Raw genomic sequence first — 19,507 nt, 5'->3', positions numbered from 1 at the left:
GCTAAAATCATGGTGTCAGCAGGACTACATTCCCTCTGAGTGCTCTAGGGAAAATCTGTTCCTTGCTTCCCAAGCTTCTGGTGACTGCCGGCATTCCTTGGCTTGTGGCTGCATCACTCTGATCATTAAGGCCAGAGCCTTCACCTCTCTCTCTGGTTCATCTTCATACCCCCTTCTCTTGTGTGTGTCAGATTTCCCTCTGCCTCTTTCTTAGGGCCCACCCAGATAATGTAGGATAATCTCCCCATCTCAAGACACTTAATTTAGACAAAGAACTTTCTTCCAAATAAAATAACATTTATAGGTTTCAGGGATTCAGATCTGATATCTTTGGGGGCCAGTTTTTCAGCCTATCACCTACAGGATTGAGGAATTGAAACAAGGAAGGGCAAGTCATCAAACCAAGTTATGGCTGAGGGTGACTGGGGCAAAACCCTGATGGGAAAATTCTGAAGCACTGTATAAGTCACACCCCTTGGAGTTATTCCATCCAAGAAGCAAATGAGAGCTTATACACCAGTAGCCAACAGTTATTGGTTGAAGGTTGCTCCCAGAAGGGCTTCAATTCCCCATCACTTCTGACCTGTCTATCACACAGGAGTCAAAGAGGAAGAGAATCACTCAGGCAAAGAAATGCAGGTTCTGTCCACTGGAAATCAGGCTTAGTGTCCGGAAGTGGTGAGCATGAGAGATGTGTGGGACATCAACAGCAACTGCTGTGGCCTTCCTTTCAACAGCTTCATGATAACTTCCACTTAGATTTCATAGGCCAGCTTTTGTTACATGGCAAGCACAGCTTCAGGGGAGACTGGGAAATGTAGCCATGTCCTCAGCCAGACACAGTTCCATACTGAATAACACACTGGAGCTCTGTTAGCATGGGGGAAAGGGAGGAGGGATGTTGAGGAGACAGCCAGCCACGTAGGTGATAAGGATGGAGGCAGACACGTGGTAAGGATGACTCAGACTAGGGTTTTATCACTGGATATGGTGAGAAGTGGTCAGAATTTAGGATACTGGAGGCAGTGCCGATAGAACTGTTGTTCTGGGGTTTGAGGAAAACACAAATCCAGGATCAGGGAGGGTTTTTGTCTGGAGCAACTGTAGCAGTGGTGCCGATTAAAGAGATGGAGGGACTGGAGTGGGAGCAGGCTTGTGGCACAGAGGCTCTCACTCTGTTTCGAACTTGTAAAGCCTGAGATGCGTATAGATGTCCTGTGGGAATGTCAGTGTTGACTAAGTAGTTGGATAGAGAAGCCCAGAGTTCAGCAGCTCAAGCTGCAGACACTGATTAGGAAGTTATAGGAACAAGCTGGCACTCAAGTTTCATTAGAAATTTTCACTATTTAGGAAACGGTGTATTTCTTAGTTTTCTAGCATTGGAAAAACAGATTTTATCAGTGTTTGCCTAATACTCTACTGTTAGGATCTACTGAAATAGCTGGCTGTATTTTTAAATAGAAAAAGAGTAAAATGACTGTCCTCATATGGTACTAACTCTACAGTCTTTCATTAAATAGACCTTTTGGCAGGAGGGAATTTTAATTATCTTAGAGATTGGCTTATGGAATCCAAGCTATGGTTATTGGTGGAAATCAATAATTAAGTGTTTAAGTAATCAAAAAAAGTACCAAGGGTAACTTTAGATTTTGAAAATGGGATAACAGTATAATTTAGATACAAATTAGATTTGGAGTTTATTCTTTTTCAGTGGCTTAATAAGATGTTCAGATATACTTTAATTTCAGCCTCTCCCATAGGCTTAAGAAAGGAAATATAAAAAACAAAAAGGAGTCTAAGCTAATGCATGTGTAAGCATTTATTTACTATTAATTGCACCATATGTTTCTATGTATTAACCTGAAATTATTTTTCAGATAATTATTTAAACTTTAAATAGCAAAATTTGAACCACGTCTTCCAAGTGCCATTCTTCACAAATCTATTTAGAATCAAGCTTAAAAATCACCACCAGCAAATCATTTTCATAGCCTATATGGCAACTGAACATTCTGCTATTTAATTTTTCAGCACTGCTTTATTATAAGACATAGGTTGCAAAAAATAGTAAGCTATTTGTATTTTAAGCTGAAAAGAATGAGAATCATAGAGTAGATCTGCAGTAATCTCTTCTGAGGATGGCAAGAAAAATAGACATTTCAACTGTGCCTTTAGATTCGCAGTCAGGTTGATGGAAACAGATAGCCCCAGGTCATTCACCTTAAAACCTAAGTAAAGAAACAGTCACCCAACCAGAGGTGTAGAATAGGTATAGAATTTAAAGGCTCAAGAGACAGTTTTCTATGACAGTTAACCTCGAGTATCTTCTAATGCACGTTAATGAAATCTCCTTTATGTACAGTTGGGAAGGTCCCCTGGAGGAGGAAATGGCAACCCACTCCAGTATTTTTGCCTAGAGAATCCCATGGACAGAGGAGCCTGGCAGGCTACAGTCCATGGGGTCACAAAAAGTCGGACGTGACTAAGCGACTAATATTTACTTTTTATTTAAACTTTTAGATGATTATAGAGATCATGCTGAAGAAAGAGGGTTAGTGCTTGCTAACATTTCACTGTCTGTTTACCTCATTTGATCTGTGAGCCAAGATGTTACTTAGAATGTGAATAATTATAGTGACAATAAATTACATTTTTTGGACAACAAAAAAAGTGCTTGAGAAAAAGTTACTTTAACTATAATATAATAATTAATTTGGAACAAGGGCAACCATGAAGCTATGGCCTGAAAATCATGAAGTGATAAATTTTTCCTTTACTGTTTGAGGAGAGACGATTGGCTAAAGAACAGACTGACACCACAGACACATCTGTGAAAGTGGGTTCTGGGAGCTCTCCTGGAGCCTCTCCCTTGGGCTCTAATCATGTTTCTGCTGAGCACTGTGTGATGTGCACGTGGGGACTGTGAGCCACCAGAGGAGAGCTAAATTCTATTTGTTTGCTATTATTTTTACCCATTTCTCCTAGCCTCTGGCAGCCACCAGTCTGTTATCTGTATCTATGAACCCAATTTTATATATATATATATATATATATATATATATATATATATATATACACATACATATATATACACACACACACATTCCTGGGTCAGGACGATCCGGTGGAGAAGGGAGAGGCTATCCACTCCAGTGTTCTTGGGCTTCCCTGGTGGCTCAGCTGGTAAAGAATCTGCCTGCAATGCAGGAGACCTGGGTTCGATCCCTGGGTTGGGAAGATCCCCTGGAGAAGGGAATGGCTACCCATTCCAGTATTCTGGCCTGGAGAATTCCATGGACTGTATAGTCCATGGGGCCACAAAGAGTTGGACCTGACTGAGTGACTTACACTTTCACTTTCATATCTATATCTTAGATTCCACATATAAGAGAGTATATATGGTATTTATGTTCCAGTGCCTGACTTATTTCACTTAACATAATACCCTCAAGGTTCATCCAGGTTGTTGTAAATGGCAGGATATCATTCTTTTTTGTGACTGAGTAATATTCCATTGTGTGTATGTATGTGAACACACACACATGTATACACATGCATACTTCATTTTCTTTTTATATCCACCAATGGACATTTAGGTTTTTCCATAACTCGGCTATTGTAAATAATGTTTTCATAACATGAGGATGTGTGTATCTTTTCAAGTTAGTATTTTCATTTTCCTCAGATAAATGCCCAGAAATAGAATTGCTAGATTGTATGATAGTTCTGTTTTTAATTTGAGGAAACATCATACTGTCTTCCATAGAAACTGTACCAATTTACATTTCCACCAACAGTGTACAAGGGTTCTTTTTTTCCATATCCTTGTCAATACTTTTTATTTCTAGTCTTTTTGATAATAGCCATTCTAGCACATGAGGTGACAATCTCATTATGTTTTTAATTTCATTATGTTTAATGATTAATGAGGTAGAGCATCTTTTCATGTGTCTTTTGGGCATCTGTATGTCTTTTTTGGAAAAGTGTCTATTCAGATCTTCTCATTTTTTAATCACTTTTTGTGTATTAAGTTGTATGAGTTCTTGATTTATTTTGGGTATTTGCAAATATTTCCTCCCTTTTTCTTTTGTTGATGATTTCCTTTGCTATACAGAAACTTTTATTTTATTGTAGTCCCACTTGTTTATTTTTGCATTTGGTGTGAGATTCCAAAAATCACCATCAAGGCATATGTCAAGGAGCTTTACCACCTATGTTTTGTTTTAGGAATTTTATGGTTTCAGGTGTTACACCCAAGTCTTTAATTCATTTTAAGTTAATTTTTGTGCATGGTGTTACAGTGTTGGTCCAGTTTCAATCTTTTGCATGTGGCTGTCCAATTTTCCCAATACCATTTATTGAAAAGACTGTTCTTTCCCCATTATTTGACCATATATATGTAGATTTATTTCTGGGCTCTCTATTTTGTTCCATTGATCTGTGTGTCTGCTTTTCTGTGAATATCATACTGTTTAAATTATTATAGCTTATAACATAGTTTGAAATTTGAGAGTGTGATGCCTTCAACTTTATTCTTTCTCAAGACTGATTTAGCTATTTAAGGGGTCTCTTATGGTTCTATATAAATTTTAAGATTATTTGTCCTATTTATGTGAAAAATCCCATTGGTATAGGGATTTTGATAGGGATTGTATTGCATCTGTAGATTGATTTGGGTGGTATGGACATTTTAACAATGTTCATCCTTCCAATTTGTGAGCATGGGATATCTGTCCATGTCTTTGTATTGTTTTCAGTTTCTTTAATGTTTTATAGTTTAAAATATACAGATCTTCCACCTCCTTGATAAATTTATTGCTAGGTATTTTATTCTTTTTGATGTAATCATAAATGGAATTGTTTACTTAACTTCTCTTTCTAATATTTCATTATTAGTTTATTTAAATAAGCAAGTTCTTGTGTATTGATGTTGTATCCTGCAACTTTACCAAATTTGTTAGTTTTTGATGTAGTCTTTAGGGTTTTATATATATATATATATATATATATAAAATATATACACACACATATACATATTATGTCATCTGGATATAGTAATAGTTTTACTTCTTCCTTTCCAATTTGGATGCCTTTTATTTCTCTTTCTTGCCTAATTGGTCTGGCTAGGACTTCCAATACTATATTTAATGAAATTGGCAAGAATAGGTATCCTTATTCCTGATCTTAGAGGAAAAGATTTCAGTTTTTCACCATTAAGTATGATGTAGGCTTATCATATGTGGGCTTTACTATGTTGAAGTACTTTTGTACGTTCCCTCTATACCCACTTTGTTGAGGGATTTTGCCATAAATGGATGTTGAATTTTGTCAAATGCTGTCAAATGCTTTTTCTGCATCTGTCTATTGAGATGATCACATGATTTTTATCCTTTATTTTGTCTATGTGACAAATATGTCATAATGACTGGTCTGTGGCTGTTGAACCATCCTTGCATCTCACTTGATCACAGTGTATGCCTGTTGAATTTAATGTTTTGTTGAGGATTTTTGCATCTGTGTTCACCAGGTAATTTTCTTTTCTTGTGGCATTCTTACCTGGTTTCAGTATCAGGGTAATGCTGGCTTCATAAATGAGTTTGGAAGAGTTCCGTCCATTTTTTTTTTAAGAGTTTGAGAATGATGGTATTCTTTGACTGTTTGATAAACGTCACCAGTGAAGCAATCTGGTTCCAGACTCTTGTTTGTTGGGAGGCTTTGGATTACTGATCCAATCTCCTTATTAGCAGTCAGTCTGTTTAGCTTTTATATTTCATTATGATTCAGTCTTGGTAGATTGTATGTTTCTAGGAATTTATCTATTTCTTCTAGGATGTCCAATTTGCTAATTTATAATTGTTCATAGTAGTCTCATGATCTATTTATTTCTGTGTAATATATGTTGTTGGGCTTCCCTTGTGGCTTGGCTGGGAAAGAATCTGGCTGCAATGTGGGAGAGCTGAGTTCGATCTCTAAGTTGGGAAGATCCCCTTCTGGCCTGGAGAACTCCATGGACTGTAGAGTCCATGGGATCGCAAAGAGGCAGACATGACTGAGTGCCTTTCACTGACTTCACTTCACAATATCTGTTGTAATTCCTGTTGTAATAGCTCCTCTTTCATTTCTGATTTTATTTGAGTCCCCTCTCCTTTTTTTTTGGTGAATCTAGCTAGAGGTTTGTCAATTTTATTTATCTTTTCAAAGAACCAGCTGTTAGTTTCATTGATCTTATTTACTCTCTTTTAACCCTTAGTTTACTTATTTCTGCTCTAATCTTTTTATTCTATTTCTTCTAGTTTTTTTTTTTCCTCTAGTTCCTTGAGGTGTAAAGTTAGATTATTTATTTGAGCCTTTTTGTTTCTTTAAGCTAAGTATCTATCATGGTAAACTTCCCTCTTAGAACTACTTTTGCTGCATCCCATAAAGTTTGGTGTGTTACATATCCATTTTTGTTTGTCTCAAGGTATTTTTTTAATTTCTCTTTTTATATCTTCTTTGAACCCTTGGCTGTCCAGTAGCATCTTGTATAATGTCCACATATTTGTGAATTTTCCAGTTTTCCTTGTGTAATAAATTTCGAGTTTCATACCGTTGTGGTCAGAAAAGCTGCTTGATGTGATTTCAGCCTCTTTAAATGTAACAAGCTTGTTCTGTGGCCTAACATATAATATAGCTTGGGAAATATTGAGAAGAATGCATTTCTGTTGCTTTTGTATCAAGTGTTTTGTAAATATTTGTGATCTCAAATGTTGTTAAAGGCTGATGTGTTTTAGTTGATTATCTGTCCTGTGTATCCATTGATGTAAATGTAGAGTATTATAATCTCCTGCTGTTATTGTATTGCTGTCAATTTCCCCTTTAGGTCTGTTGATATTTGCTTTAGTTAGATGCTCCTCTGTTGGCTGTGTAAATATTTACAAACATTACATCTTCTTGTTGGATCGACTTCTTTATCATTATATAATGCCCTTCTTTGTCTCTTGTTACAGTCTTTGTTTTAAAGTCTATTTTGTCTGATAAAAATATAGCTATTCCAACTTTTTTTTGTAGTTTCCATTTGCATGAGATCTCTTTTTCCATTCCTTCACTTTCAGTCTATATGTGTCCTTACATCCAAAGTGAGTCTCTTGTAGGCAGCATATAGATGGGTCTTATTTTCTTATCTATTCATCCACTCTGTGTCTTTTTTTCTTCACTCTGTGTCTTTGGATTAGAGAATTTAGTCCATTTGCATTTAAAGTAGTTATTGATAGCTGTGCACTTACTGTCATTTTGTTAATAGTTTTTCGGCTGTTTTTGTGTTTCCTGTCTGTTCCTTCTTCTTCTTTTGCTCTCTTCCTTTTTTGAGTTGATGACTTTCTTTCAGTTCAGTTCAGTTCAGTCGCTCAATCCTGTCCGACTCTTTGCAACCGCATGAACTGCAGCACTCCAGGCCTCCCTGTCCATCACCAACTCCCAGAGTTCACTCAGACTCATGTCCATCAGGTCGGTGATGCCATCTAGCCATCTTATCTCTGTCGTCCCCTTCTCCTCCTGCCCCCAATCCCTCCCAGCATCAGAGTCTTTTCCAATGAGTCAACTCTTCGCATGAGGTGGCCAGAGTACTGGAGTTTCAGCTTTAGCATCAGTCCTTCCAATGAATACCCAGGACTGATCTCCTTTAGAATGGACTGGTTGGATCTCCTTGCAGTCCAAGGGACTATTTAGAGTCTTCTCCAACACCACAGTTCAAAAGCATCAATTCTTCAGCACTCAGCTTTCTTCACAGTCCAACTCTCACATCCATACATGACTACTGGAAAAACCATAGCCTTGACTAGATGGACCTTTGTTGGCAAAGTAACATCTCTGCTTTTGAATATGCCATCTAGGTTTGCCAGTATGCTTATATTTCTTTACCTTTTATATATTTACTGTAGTTTTTTTGCTTTGTAGTTACCATGAGGTTTGCATATTAACAATTTATATCTATAACAATTGATATAAAGTTGTAAATAACTTGTTTGATACCACTGTAAAGCTTAACCTTCATACTCTTCCCTCTGCTGCATTTCATGTTTTTGATGTCACAGTTTACATTTTTTCATCTTGTCTATCCCTTAATTAGGAGAAGGCAATGGCACCCCACTCCAGTACTCTTGCCTGGAAAATCCATGGACGGAGGAGCCTGGTGGGCTGCCGTCCATGGGGTTGCTAGGATTCCGACATGACTGAGTGACTTCACTTTCACTTTCCACTTTCATGCATTGGAGAAGGAAATGGCAACCCACTCCAGTGTTCTTGCCTGGAGAATCCCAGGGACAGAGGAGCCTGGTGGGCTGCTGTCTGTGGGGTCGCACAGAGTCGGACACGACTGAGGCGACTTAGCAGCAGTAGCAGCAGCATCCCTTAATTATTGAAATCACATTTTTGTGGTTTGTGTCTTTAAACCTTCATGCTAGCTTTATAAGTGATTAACCCACTACCTTTGCTATATATTTGCCTTTCCAGTGAGATTTATTATTTCAGATGTGTACTTGTTAGTGATCAGTGCCCTTTCTTTTCAGCTTAGAGAATTTCCTTTAACATTTCTTGTCAGGTCAGTTTAGTGGTGATGAATTCCTTTAGCTTTTCTGGAAAACTCTGTATCTTTTCTGAATGATAACTCTGCCAGTTGGTTTTCTTTATTGAAAATTTTTTCCTTTACTACTCTGAATATATTGTGCCATTATATATTTAGTACAGCTAAATAATAGTAATATACCTAAGACAAATAATATGTTAATACAATTTAAAAATGAGTTTTATTGAAACATTTTGGAAAGGTTAAAATCTGATAAGATTGCTCATCAGTTTTTTGGAAACTCATTTTCTTAGGCTTATCCACGGTGCATGAAGCAGTCTCCTCTTTATTCCTTCTCCTTGCTTCGTTTCCCCTCTCCCCTTTCTCCATGGTGACTTCTATATTTGTCTTTTAAGCCAAATCCCCTCTTCTCTTTCCCAAGCTAAAGATCCATTTCTGTCAGATATCTCTCATGTCCTGAACTAAGCTCAGTCTTTCTTTAAATAAGCAGCCTGATATCCACTTCTGTTTTCCCAGTTGTTGATGGGTGGACTGGCCCTACATTTCAGTTTGCCTAGAACTGTCACTCTTTGTGTCTGTTGTCCTGAAATAATAATCAGTAGTTACCCTTTCACTTTTAAAATTATCCTGGGTTAATAACAAATCATATGTCACCATAGCTATCTGTCTGATTAAGTTCTACCTTTTAAGAACCAGCCCCTCAGCCACTGTTAAAGGACTTTGGAGTGACAGGCATGTCCATGAGTCTTACCCCAGCTCCTGTTTCTCTGAGTGCCTCTCTCCACATCCATCCCCCTGCCGTTCCTCCCTGACACACTTGCCCCTACTTCCTCCGTTTATATCATCAGCTTTCTATTTTGCTCTCCATCTCCAAGTAATGATGTTTTGATTTTTTTTAACTCTAGGATCCTCAGACTGGTATGTTACCCTACAAGTCTCAGTGTGCCCCTTCCTTTCTGGCTTAATGCATTTAGACCTCTAGCCTTTCTCAGAATCTTGCACTTGTGAATTGCTCCCACGGATAAACCCAATAGTTAGGGCAAGGGTTTACCTGTCTTACGTAGTGTATTAGACACAATCCACCCAGTCTCCAGTGCTGAAAGCCTTAGAGAAGTGATTTTTATTCTCATTCAGCTCCTCAATCAACTTTTATAAAGTTGGAATAAGATCTGCTTTATGGGATATTGTGAGAATTCATGAGAGGAAGTACAGCAGAGTAATTAGCATAGTGTTAGCATTTAGCTAAAGAAAGAAATGAAAATATAAATGTTAGTGTCCAGACCATGAAGGAGGCTAAACTAAGTCTTTTGTCTTTTATTTTAAAGTTCACTAGATTTAGGAGCAAATATTGATACTGAGGGGGCTTCCCTGGTGGCTTAATGTTAACAAATCTGCCTGCAGTGCTGGAGACGTCTACAATGAGGGAGACAGGGGTCTGATCTCTAGGTGGGGAAGATCCCCTAAAGAAGGAAATAGCAACCCACTCCAGTATTCTTGCCTGGGAAATCCCATGGGCAGAGGAGTCTGATGGGCTACAGTCCATGAGGTCGCCAGAGTCGGACACGACTTAGCGGCTAACCAACACCAAACGGCATGTACTTGATGCCTTTGTTACCAATGCAGAACCTGGTGTCTGTCCTAGACTTGCTGAATCTGATCAGTGGGGGTGTGATAGATGATTCTCTCCAATCTGTGCAAGGTGTGCAAACACTGAGTGGGTAGTTGAACTAGATGACTTGTAAAAGTCCTCCCACCCTGAAGTCTAATATTCTTACTTTTGTATAGCATAGTCATACCCAGGAAATAAACCCTTCATTCGTTTATTTAACAGTATTGGTTGAGTGGCTCATAGCAATGCCACTTTCTTCTTTAGGCCTGTGTTTTACTCCCACAGGCATGGCTCCCTCCTAGATGCCCAGGAGATAGTAATGGAGAACACTTGTTTGTTGACTCAGAGATTCACTGAGCATCTGCCATTTGCTGCGGCGCTGTGCCCAGCCTTGGTGAGGTGGTGATGAAGAAGACTGACAGAGCCCCTTCCCTTCAGAGTTTACACCAGCAGAATAAATAAACCAATTGTGTTTACAGTAAAGGGGATACGTGTTGTTACGAAAAAGAAAATGGTGTGAAAACCATTCTTTTTGTTCTGTTGTTTTTCCCCACATCAGAATTCCAGTTAAAATCCAGTCACGTTATTCATAGAGGAATTAGTAATTCCTCTCCTCAGACTGGTTTTAGGTTTTAAGTAAAAACTGAGAGCCTTTGGGCCTTAGCCCAGGAATACTGGACGACTTCAGGATGCATTTTTGTACTTAAAACCGCTCTGGTGCCACAACTGGTATGAAGGCTGTTGAATAAGCCAGTCAAAGGGACATCCCTTGTTCAGGTTGACTCTGGGTGTTTTAGAAAGGGATTCCAGAAGTTCTGAGTCCTTTGAGTTCATGTACCCGTTTCAAACCTTATCGCAACAGAGCTCATTTGTACTACATTTTTCAAGGAAGTTCTTATTCAAAACATGAAGATGTTGTTAATGTAGACCATGCAGTAACTGCAATAGTAACAAAATAAGTCCAACAACTCTGCTGCCAGTGTTCCTTATCACCACTGTCCTCAACACTTTAATAGAGAAAATGAAAATTTTCAACTTTGCATGTTACATTACAAACAAAACCACAACTAAACAGAGAGAGGAAGAAGAAAAAACACCCTGTCTTTTGCTGTGGATACAGGAAGGCACTTAATTTAGAAGCAGCTGTCTAGGATCTAGTTCTGGCTCTTCCATTAATCAGTGTGTGACCTCGATGGGTCTGGGCTTCAGTTTTTTAAAATGCTAAATGATCCTTAATTAGCCCTAAAATTCTCATTCAGTGAAACTAGATGGAGGAAATGGTGTCATTTTACGCTTGCCTCTCCTGCCTTCCTCCCAGCTACACAAATACATCAGAAGCCCCACACCACTGAACAGGCGGATACTGAAGCAACTTGCTTCTCTAACCTGGGCGTTTGTGCACGCCTTAAGCTGAAGCCTGAGACCTCAATGTCTACCTGCTTATCTGGACTGAATGAGTGAACTGACACCAGGTCCTTGGGCAGTGCTGCGCTTCTTGGAAGGAGAGCCCTGCCCCGGGAGCACTCACAACCTCAGCAACTCTCAGCCTCAGTAATGCTAGTTCACACCAAGGGTCCTGTTTCAAACATCGTAGACCTTCCTAGGACCAACTATTCCTACTTTTCTGACTAAGAATATCTGCACTGTCTAAAATCTTACGTTACTCTGCCCACATCTGCCCAATCAGCTTTCTTCCAGCAGACATCACCAGCCAGATGGCATCAAGCTTTTGTCCTGAAGGAGCAGCAGTGTAGCCCAGGTGCTTGTGAATCTGGTCCTGCCGCGCCTGGGTCTGTTCCTCTGCCCCTGGCAGGCCCTGTGAAGCCCCAGTTACCTGCCATCAAACCTCCTCAGGTTATGATAAGCACATAGGCATATGTATATGTACATGTAAGAGGATGGAATTATTTTCTAAATATTTATGTATTTATTTGTTTTTGGCTGCATTAGGTCTTAGTTGCAGCATGAGGTCTCAGTAGTTGTGATTCGTGGGCTTTAGTAGCCCTGCTGTATGTGAGATCTTAGTTCCCAGGCCAGGGATCAAACTTGCATCCCCTGCATTGCAAGATGGATTCTTAACCACTGGACCACGAGCAAATTCCCGGGGATTATTTGTTAGAATTCTCCTTGAATTAGCCCACTCTAAAATTTATTATTTTTCAGTTCAGTTCAGTTCAGTAGCTCAGTCGTGTCTGACTCTTTGCGACCCCATGAATCTCAGCACGCCAGGCCTCCCTGTCCATCACCAACTCCCGGAATTCACCCAAATTCATGTGCATCGAGTCGGTGATGCCATACAGCCATCTCATCCTCTGTCGTCCCCTTCTCCTCCTGCCCCCAATCCCTCCCAGCATCAGGGTCTTTTCCAATGAGTCAACTCTTCGCATGAGGTGGCCAAAGTATTGGAGTTTCAGCCTCAGCATCAGTCCTTCCAGTGAACACCCAGGACTGGTCTCCTTTAGGATGGACTGGTTGGATCTCCTTGCAGTCCAAGGGACTCACAAAGGTCTTTTCCAACACCACAGTTCAAAAGCATCAATTCTTCAAGTTAACTTTATTTACTGTGGCCTTATTTCTGATGTAATCCAGCGATACATAGGAAGAGAAATGCAGGTTATAACTATCAATATATTAACTTTATCAATATATTGCATTATATTATGGCACAGCTGTACTTTTTAAAATGCCAGTGAAAAGTATGTACTCTGTTAGCTCTGAAATTAGCTTTTAGTTTTAATTTAAAATGTTAACCTCTAATTTGCAGAATTCTTCCTATTTAAATAATTGAAAATTTTGAGAAAATAATGATCAAGATATTTAAAGCAAAATCACAAGTTTTCTTGTTCTCACATTTCAGTCTTTTAAAATATATTTCACTTTTCTACAATTGCCAGAGCTTCTCCTTGTGAGGCAGAGCTTCAGGAATTAATGGAGCAAATTGACATCATGGTAAACAACAAAAAATTGGATTGGGAAAGGAAGATGCGGGCTCTGGAGACACGATTAGATCTTCGGGATCAAGAGTTGGCAAATGCACAGACGTGTCTGGAACAGAAAGGTCAAGAGGTACTGTGTAGCTGTGTTAATAAATTGTTCATTCCTCAGACTGTTATAAATAGTGCTAGTTCCGTCAGAATGCATTTTTCATTACACATACTTTGTATAGGTATCAGCGATAGCTTGAAATGCCCTGAAATTCTGTCACAATGTGCTAAATGTATGTGTTCTATCAAATAAGTGGCAAGCAGAGCCTAAACCTATAGAAATTTGCCGATGCAAACAGACAGAGTCCAGTAGATGCCATCTAGGAAAGTAAACATTTGACATGTATGTGAATACTGTTTTCAAGCAAGGATGTCATTGCTTTTGTTGCTACAGAAACAAAGTAGCCATCAGAGCTGTGCCTTTGGAGCAGGCAGAGTTCAGGAGTATTTGCCTTTTCTCATCTGCTAGAAAAGTCTTTCCTAAAAGAAGTGAAAGATAAAGCCTTGATTGTAGATCAAGAGACGAGGAGTTCGGTGAGGGCGGGGGGTATATGTATGCCTGGGTGCCCACATGGCTTAGTGGTACAGAACCTGCCTGCCAACGCACGAGACACAAGAGATGCAGGTTTGATCCCTGGGTTGGGAGGATCCCCTGGAATAGAAAATGGCAACCCACTCCAGTATTCTTGCCTGGAGAATCCCATGGACAGAGGAGCCTGGTGGGCTACATACACTCCATAGCGTTGCAAAGAGTCAGACCTGACTGAGTGACTGAGCACGTGCACCACTTAGGAGGAGTGTCCTGGGCCCAGGGAGCCTGCTTGCAGCCAAGCTAGTGAAGCTAGAGGGATGTCTGAGTGCTCTCGGGCCTGCTGCAGAGTTCAGCAAAGTCATACGCTTCACCTGACGTGGACTTTCATGTCTGTGAATTTTCTTTGGGACCAGGCATAAGGCAGGTTTACTCATCATATGCTAATAACTAAAACATCAACAGTCAACTTGTTCCGCAGCTGTTTTTCTACCTCTGCTGGACTCAGTAGAACTTAACTTTTTGTCTTGGTTGACTATGTTATTGTTTGGCCCAGTTAACGTGGTTATCAGTAGAGGCAGGTCATGAGATTGCACATGCAAGGGACTACTTTCTGACTTTTAGTCCTGTCACAACCCAGATGTGCAAAGAAGCCTCACGTGCTGTTTAAGCAGACAAATTCTGTAAGCCAAATCCCTATGAACTCCTCTTAGACATTTTGTCTTTTTATGTTTTTTACTCTTCTGGGTCTTTTTTGCTGCTCTGGCGCTTTTTCTAGCTATGGCGAGCAGGGGCTACTCTTGCCTGCACCAGCTCCTCATTGCGGTGTCTGCTCCTGTTGCAGGGCACAGCCCCTAGGCACACGGGCTTCAGTAACTGCAGCATGAGGCTCTGCAGTTGCAGAGCCCGGGGTTTCGAGCGTGGGCTCGGTAGTTGTGGCACAGGGGTTTAGTTGCTCTGCAGCACGTGGAATTTTTCCCGACCAGGAGTCGAACCCATGTTCCCTGCATTGGCTGGTGTATTCTTACCCACCGCACCACCAGGGAAGTCCTGTTTTTCTTTTCACTTTGTTAGTTTTTAATTAAAAAAAAAAGGTAACAATTATTCCATAACACCACTAAAACAGAGCTCCCGTTGTAGGCAGTGAAGCCTGAAATAAAGGCTGAAATGTGTTGGCAGGAGTTCTGCTGCAAGAGTGATGACATACTGCTCCCAAAAAGACAATGTGAAGTAGATTTTAAATCTTGCTTTAATGTGCAGTAAGAAGACTCAAGATCCCTACCATACTGTGCTAGTGTGTACCCAGTAGAATAGCCCTAGCAACATCTGATTTTTGTGAATTTAATTATTAATGACTATTCTAAGATTTTGTCAGGCAAAATTTAGAAAAATTAAAATTAAATTTTATTCTTAATGCAGGTGGGTTTACTTCGACAGAAGTTGGACAGTTTGGAAAAATGTAACTTAGCAATGACTCAGAATTACGAAGGACAACTACAAACCCTGAAAGCTCAAGTAAGGAAACTTATTACAATTTAGTATCATGTTTTGATATGTGTTTTGACCTATAAAGTGGTGTTAATTTTGCTAAAGAGCCTCTTGATGAAAGTGAAAGAGGAGAGTGAAAAAGTTGGCCTAAAGCACAACATTAAGAAAATGAAGATCATGGCATCTGGCCCCATCACTTCATGGCAAATAGATGGGGAAACAGTGGAAACAGTGTCAGACTTTATTTTTTGGGGCTCCAAAATCACCGCAGATGGTAACTGCAGCCATGAAATTAAAAGACGCTTACTCCTTGGAAGGAAAGTTATGACCAACCTAGATAGCATATTCAAAAGCAGAGATATTACTTTGCCAACAAAGGTCCGTCTAGTTAAGGCTGTGGTTTTTCCAGTGGTCATGTATGGATGTGAGAGTTGGACTGTGAAGAAAGCTGAGCGCTGAAGAATTGATGCTTTTGTTTTATTTTCTTTTTTTTTTAATTTATTTTAATTGGAGGCTAATTACTTAACAATATTGTATTGGTTTTGCCATATATCAACATGAATCCGCCACGGGTGTACACGTGTTCCCCATCCTGAACCCCCCTCCCACCTCCCTCCCTGTACCATCCCTCTGGGTCATCCCAGTGCACCAGCCCCAAGCATCCTGTATCCTGCATTGAACCTGGACTGGCAATTCGTTTCTTATATAATATTATACATGTTTCAATGCCATTCTCCCAAATCATCCCACCCTCTCCCTCTCCCACAGAGTCCAAAAGACTTCTATACATCTGTGTCTCTTTTGCTCTCTCTCATACAGGGTTATGGTTACCATCTTTCTAAATTCCATATATATGCGTTAGTATACTGTATTGGTATTTTTCGTTCTGGCCTACTTCACTCTGTATAATAGGCTCCAGTTTCATCCACCTCATTAGAATTGATTCAAATGTATTCTTTTTAATGGCTGAGTAATACTCCATTGTGTATATGTACCACTGCTTTCTTATCCATTCATCTGCTGATGGACATCTAGGTTGCTTCCATATCCTGGTTATTATAAACAGTGCTGCGATGAACATTGGGGTACACGTGTCTCTTTCGATTCTGTTTTCCTCAGTGTGTATGTCCAGCAGTGGGATCGCTGGGTCATAAGGCAGTTCTATTTCCAGTTTTTCAAGGAATCTCCACACTGTTCTCCATAGTGGCTGTACTAGTTTGCATTCCCGCCAACAGTGTAAGAGGGTTCCCTTTTCTCCACACCCTCTCCAGCATTTATTGATTATAGACTTCTGGATAGCAGCCATTCTGACTGGTGTGAAATGGTACCTCATTGTGGTTTTGATTTGCATTTCTCTGATAATGAGTGATGTTGAGCATCTTTTCATGTGTTTGTTAGCTATCTGTATGTCTTCTTTGGAGAAATGTCTATTTAGTTCTTTGGCCCATTTTTTGATTGGGTCATTTATTTTTCTGGAATTGAGCTGTAGGAGTTGCTTGTATATTTTTGAGATTAGTTGTTTGTCAGTTGCTTCATTTGCTATTATTTTCTCCCATTCTGAAGGCTGTCTTTTCACCTTGCTTATAGTTTCCTTTGTTATGCTGAAGCTTTTAATTTTAATTAGGTCCCATTTATTTTTGCTTTTATTTCCAATATTCTAGGAGGTGGGTCATAGAGGATCCTGCTGTGATGTATGTCAGAGAGTGTTTTGCCTATGTTCTCCTCTAAGAGTTTTATAGTTTCTGGTCTTATGTTTAGATCTTTAATCCATTTTGAGTTTATTTTTGTGTATGGTGTTAGAAAGTGTTCTAGTTTCATTCTTTTACAAGTGCTTGACCAGTTTTCCCAGCACCACTTGTTAAAGAGCTTGTCTTTTCTTCATTGTATATGCTTGCCTCCTTTGTCAAAGATAAGGTGTCCATAGGTGCGTGGATTTATCTCTGGGCTTTCTATTTTGTTACATTGAACTATATTTCTGTCTTGTGCCAGTACCATACTCTCTTGATGACTGTGGCTTTGTAGTAGAGCCTGAAGTCAGGCAGATTTATTCCTCCAGTTCCATTCTTCTTTTTCAAGATTGCTTTGGCTATTCGAGGTTTTTTTGTATTTCCATACAAATTGTGAAATTATTTGTTCTAGCTCTTGTGAAAAATACCGTTGGTAGCCTGATAGGGATTGCATTGAATCTATAGATTGCTTTGGGTAGTATACTCATTTTCACTATATTGATTCTTCCGACCCATGAACATGGTATATTTCTCCATCTATTAGTGTCCTCTCTGATTTCTTTCACCAGTGTTTTATAATTTTCTGTATATAGGTCTTTAGTTTCTTTAGGTAGATGTATTAGTAAGTATTTTACTCTTTTCATTGCAATGGTGAATGGAATTGTTTCCTTAATTTCTCTATTTTCTCATTATTAGTGTATAGGAATGCAAGGGATTTCTGTGTGTTTATTTTATATCCTGCAACTTTACTATATTCATTGATTAGCTCTAGTAGTTTTCTAGTGGAATCTTTAGGGTTTTCTATATAGAGGATCATGTCATCTGCAAACAGTGAGAGTTTTACTTCTTCTTTTCCAATTTGGATTCCTTTTATTTCTTTTTCTGCTCTGATTGCTGTGGCCAAAACTTCCAAAACTATATTGAATAGTAGTGGTGAGAGTGGGCACCCTTGTCTTGTTCCTGACTTTAGGGGAAATGCTTTCAATTTTTCACCATTGAGGATAATATTTGCTGAGGGTTTGTCACATATAGCTTTTATTATGTTGAGGTATGTTCCTTCTATTTCTGCTTTCTGGAGAGTTTTTATCATAAATGGATGTTGAGTTTTGTCAAAGGCTTTCTCTGCATCCGTTGAGATAATCATATGGCTTTTATTTTTCAATTTGTTAATGTGGTGTATTACATTGATTGATTTGCAGATACTGAAGAATCCTTGCATCCCTGAGATAAAGCCCACTTCGTCATGGTGTATGATCTTTTTAATGTGTTGTTGGATTCTGATTGCTAGAATTTTGTTAAGGATTTTTGCATCTATGTTCATCAGTGATATTAGCCTGTAGTTTTCTTTTTGTGTGGCATCTTTGTCAGGTTTTGGTATTAGGGTGATAGTGGCCTCATAGAATGAGTTTGGAAGTTTACCCTCCTCTGCAATTTTCTGGAAGAGTTTGAGTAGGATAGGTGTTAGCTCTTCTCTAAATTTTTGGTAGAATTCAGCTGTGAAGCCATCTGGCCCTGGGCTTTTGTTTGCTGGAAGATTTCTGATTACAGTTTCAATTTCCATGCTTATGATGGGTCTGTTAAGATTTTCTATTTCTTCCTGGTTCAGTTTTGGAAAGTTGTAATTTTCTAAGAATTTGTCCATTTCTTCCACATTGTCCATTCTATTGGCATATAATTGTTGATAGTAGTCTCTTATGATCCTTTGTATTTCTGTGTTGTCTGCTGTGATCTCCCCATTTTCATATCTGATTTTATTGATTTGATTTTTCTCCCTTTGTTTCTTGATGAGTCTGGCTAATGGTTTGTCAATTTTATTTATCCTTTCAAAGAACCAGCTTTTGGCTTTGTTGATTTTTGCTATGGTCTCTTTTGTTTCTTTTGCATTTATTTCTGACCTAATTTTTAAGATTTCTTTCCTTCTACTAACCCTGGGGTTCTTCATTTCTTCCTTTTCTAGTTGCTTTAAGTGTAGAGTTAGGTTATTTATTTGACTTTTTTCTTGTTTCTTGATGTATGCCTGTATTACTATGAACTTTCCCCTTAGCACTGCTTTTACAGTGTCCCACAGGTTTTGGAAAATTCTGAAAGAGATGGGAATACCAGACCGCCTGATCTGCCTCTTGAGAAATTTGTATGCAGGTCAGGAAGCAACAGTTAGAACTGGACATGGAACAACAGACTGGTTCCAAATAGGAAAAGGAGTACGTCAAGGCTGTATATTGTCACCCTGCTTGTTTAACTTATATGCAGAGTACATCATGAGAAACACTGGACTGGAAGAAACACAAGCTGGAATCAAGATTGCTGGGAGAAATATCAATAACCTTAGGTAGGCAGGTGACACCACACTTATGGCAGAAAGTGAAGAGGAACTAAAAAGCCTCTTGAGGAAAGTGAAAGAGGAGAGTGAAAAAGTTGGCTTAAAGCTCAACATTCAGAAAACAAAGATCATGGCATCTGGTCCCATCACTTCATGGGAAACAGATGGGGAAACAGTGGCAGACTTTTTTTTTTTTTTTTTGGCTCCAAAATCACTGCAGAAGGTGATTGTAGCCATGAAATTAAAAGACGCTTACTCCTTGGAAGGAAAGTTATGACCAACCTAGAGAG

At 39.2% G+C, this 19,507-nt stretch overlaps 1 protein-coding gene across 9 annotated transcripts in view; it reads left to right on the top strand.

The window, feature by feature from the left end:
* The window catches only part of DEUP1 (deuterosome assembly protein 1), a 141,045-nt gene that overhangs the window by 13,593 nt on the left and 107,945 nt on the right, over positions 1-19,507 (top strand). For all 9 annotated transcript variants that reach the window (XM_044943363.2, XM_044943366.2, XM_044943367.2 and 6 more), the window contains exons 3-4: positions 13,064-13,235; positions 15,102-15,197. In XM_044943363.2, the coding sequence (XP_044799298.1) occupies positions 13,064-13,235; positions 15,102-15,197 (268 nt within the window). The remainder of the gene's footprint in view (positions 1-13,063; positions 13,236-15,101; positions 15,198-19,507) is intronic.

The sequence above is a fragment of the Bubalus bubalis genome, chromosome 5 (genome assembly GCF_019923935.1).
Source record: "Bubalus bubalis isolate 160015118507 breed Murrah chromosome 5, NDDB_SH_1, whole genome shotgun sequence".
Taxonomy (NCBI): Eukaryota; Metazoa; Chordata; class Mammalia; order Artiodactyla; family Bovidae; genus Bubalus; species Bubalus bubalis.
The sequence above is the reverse complement of the archived record's forward strand: the minus strand, read 5'-3'. Positions and strand labels throughout refer to the sequence as shown.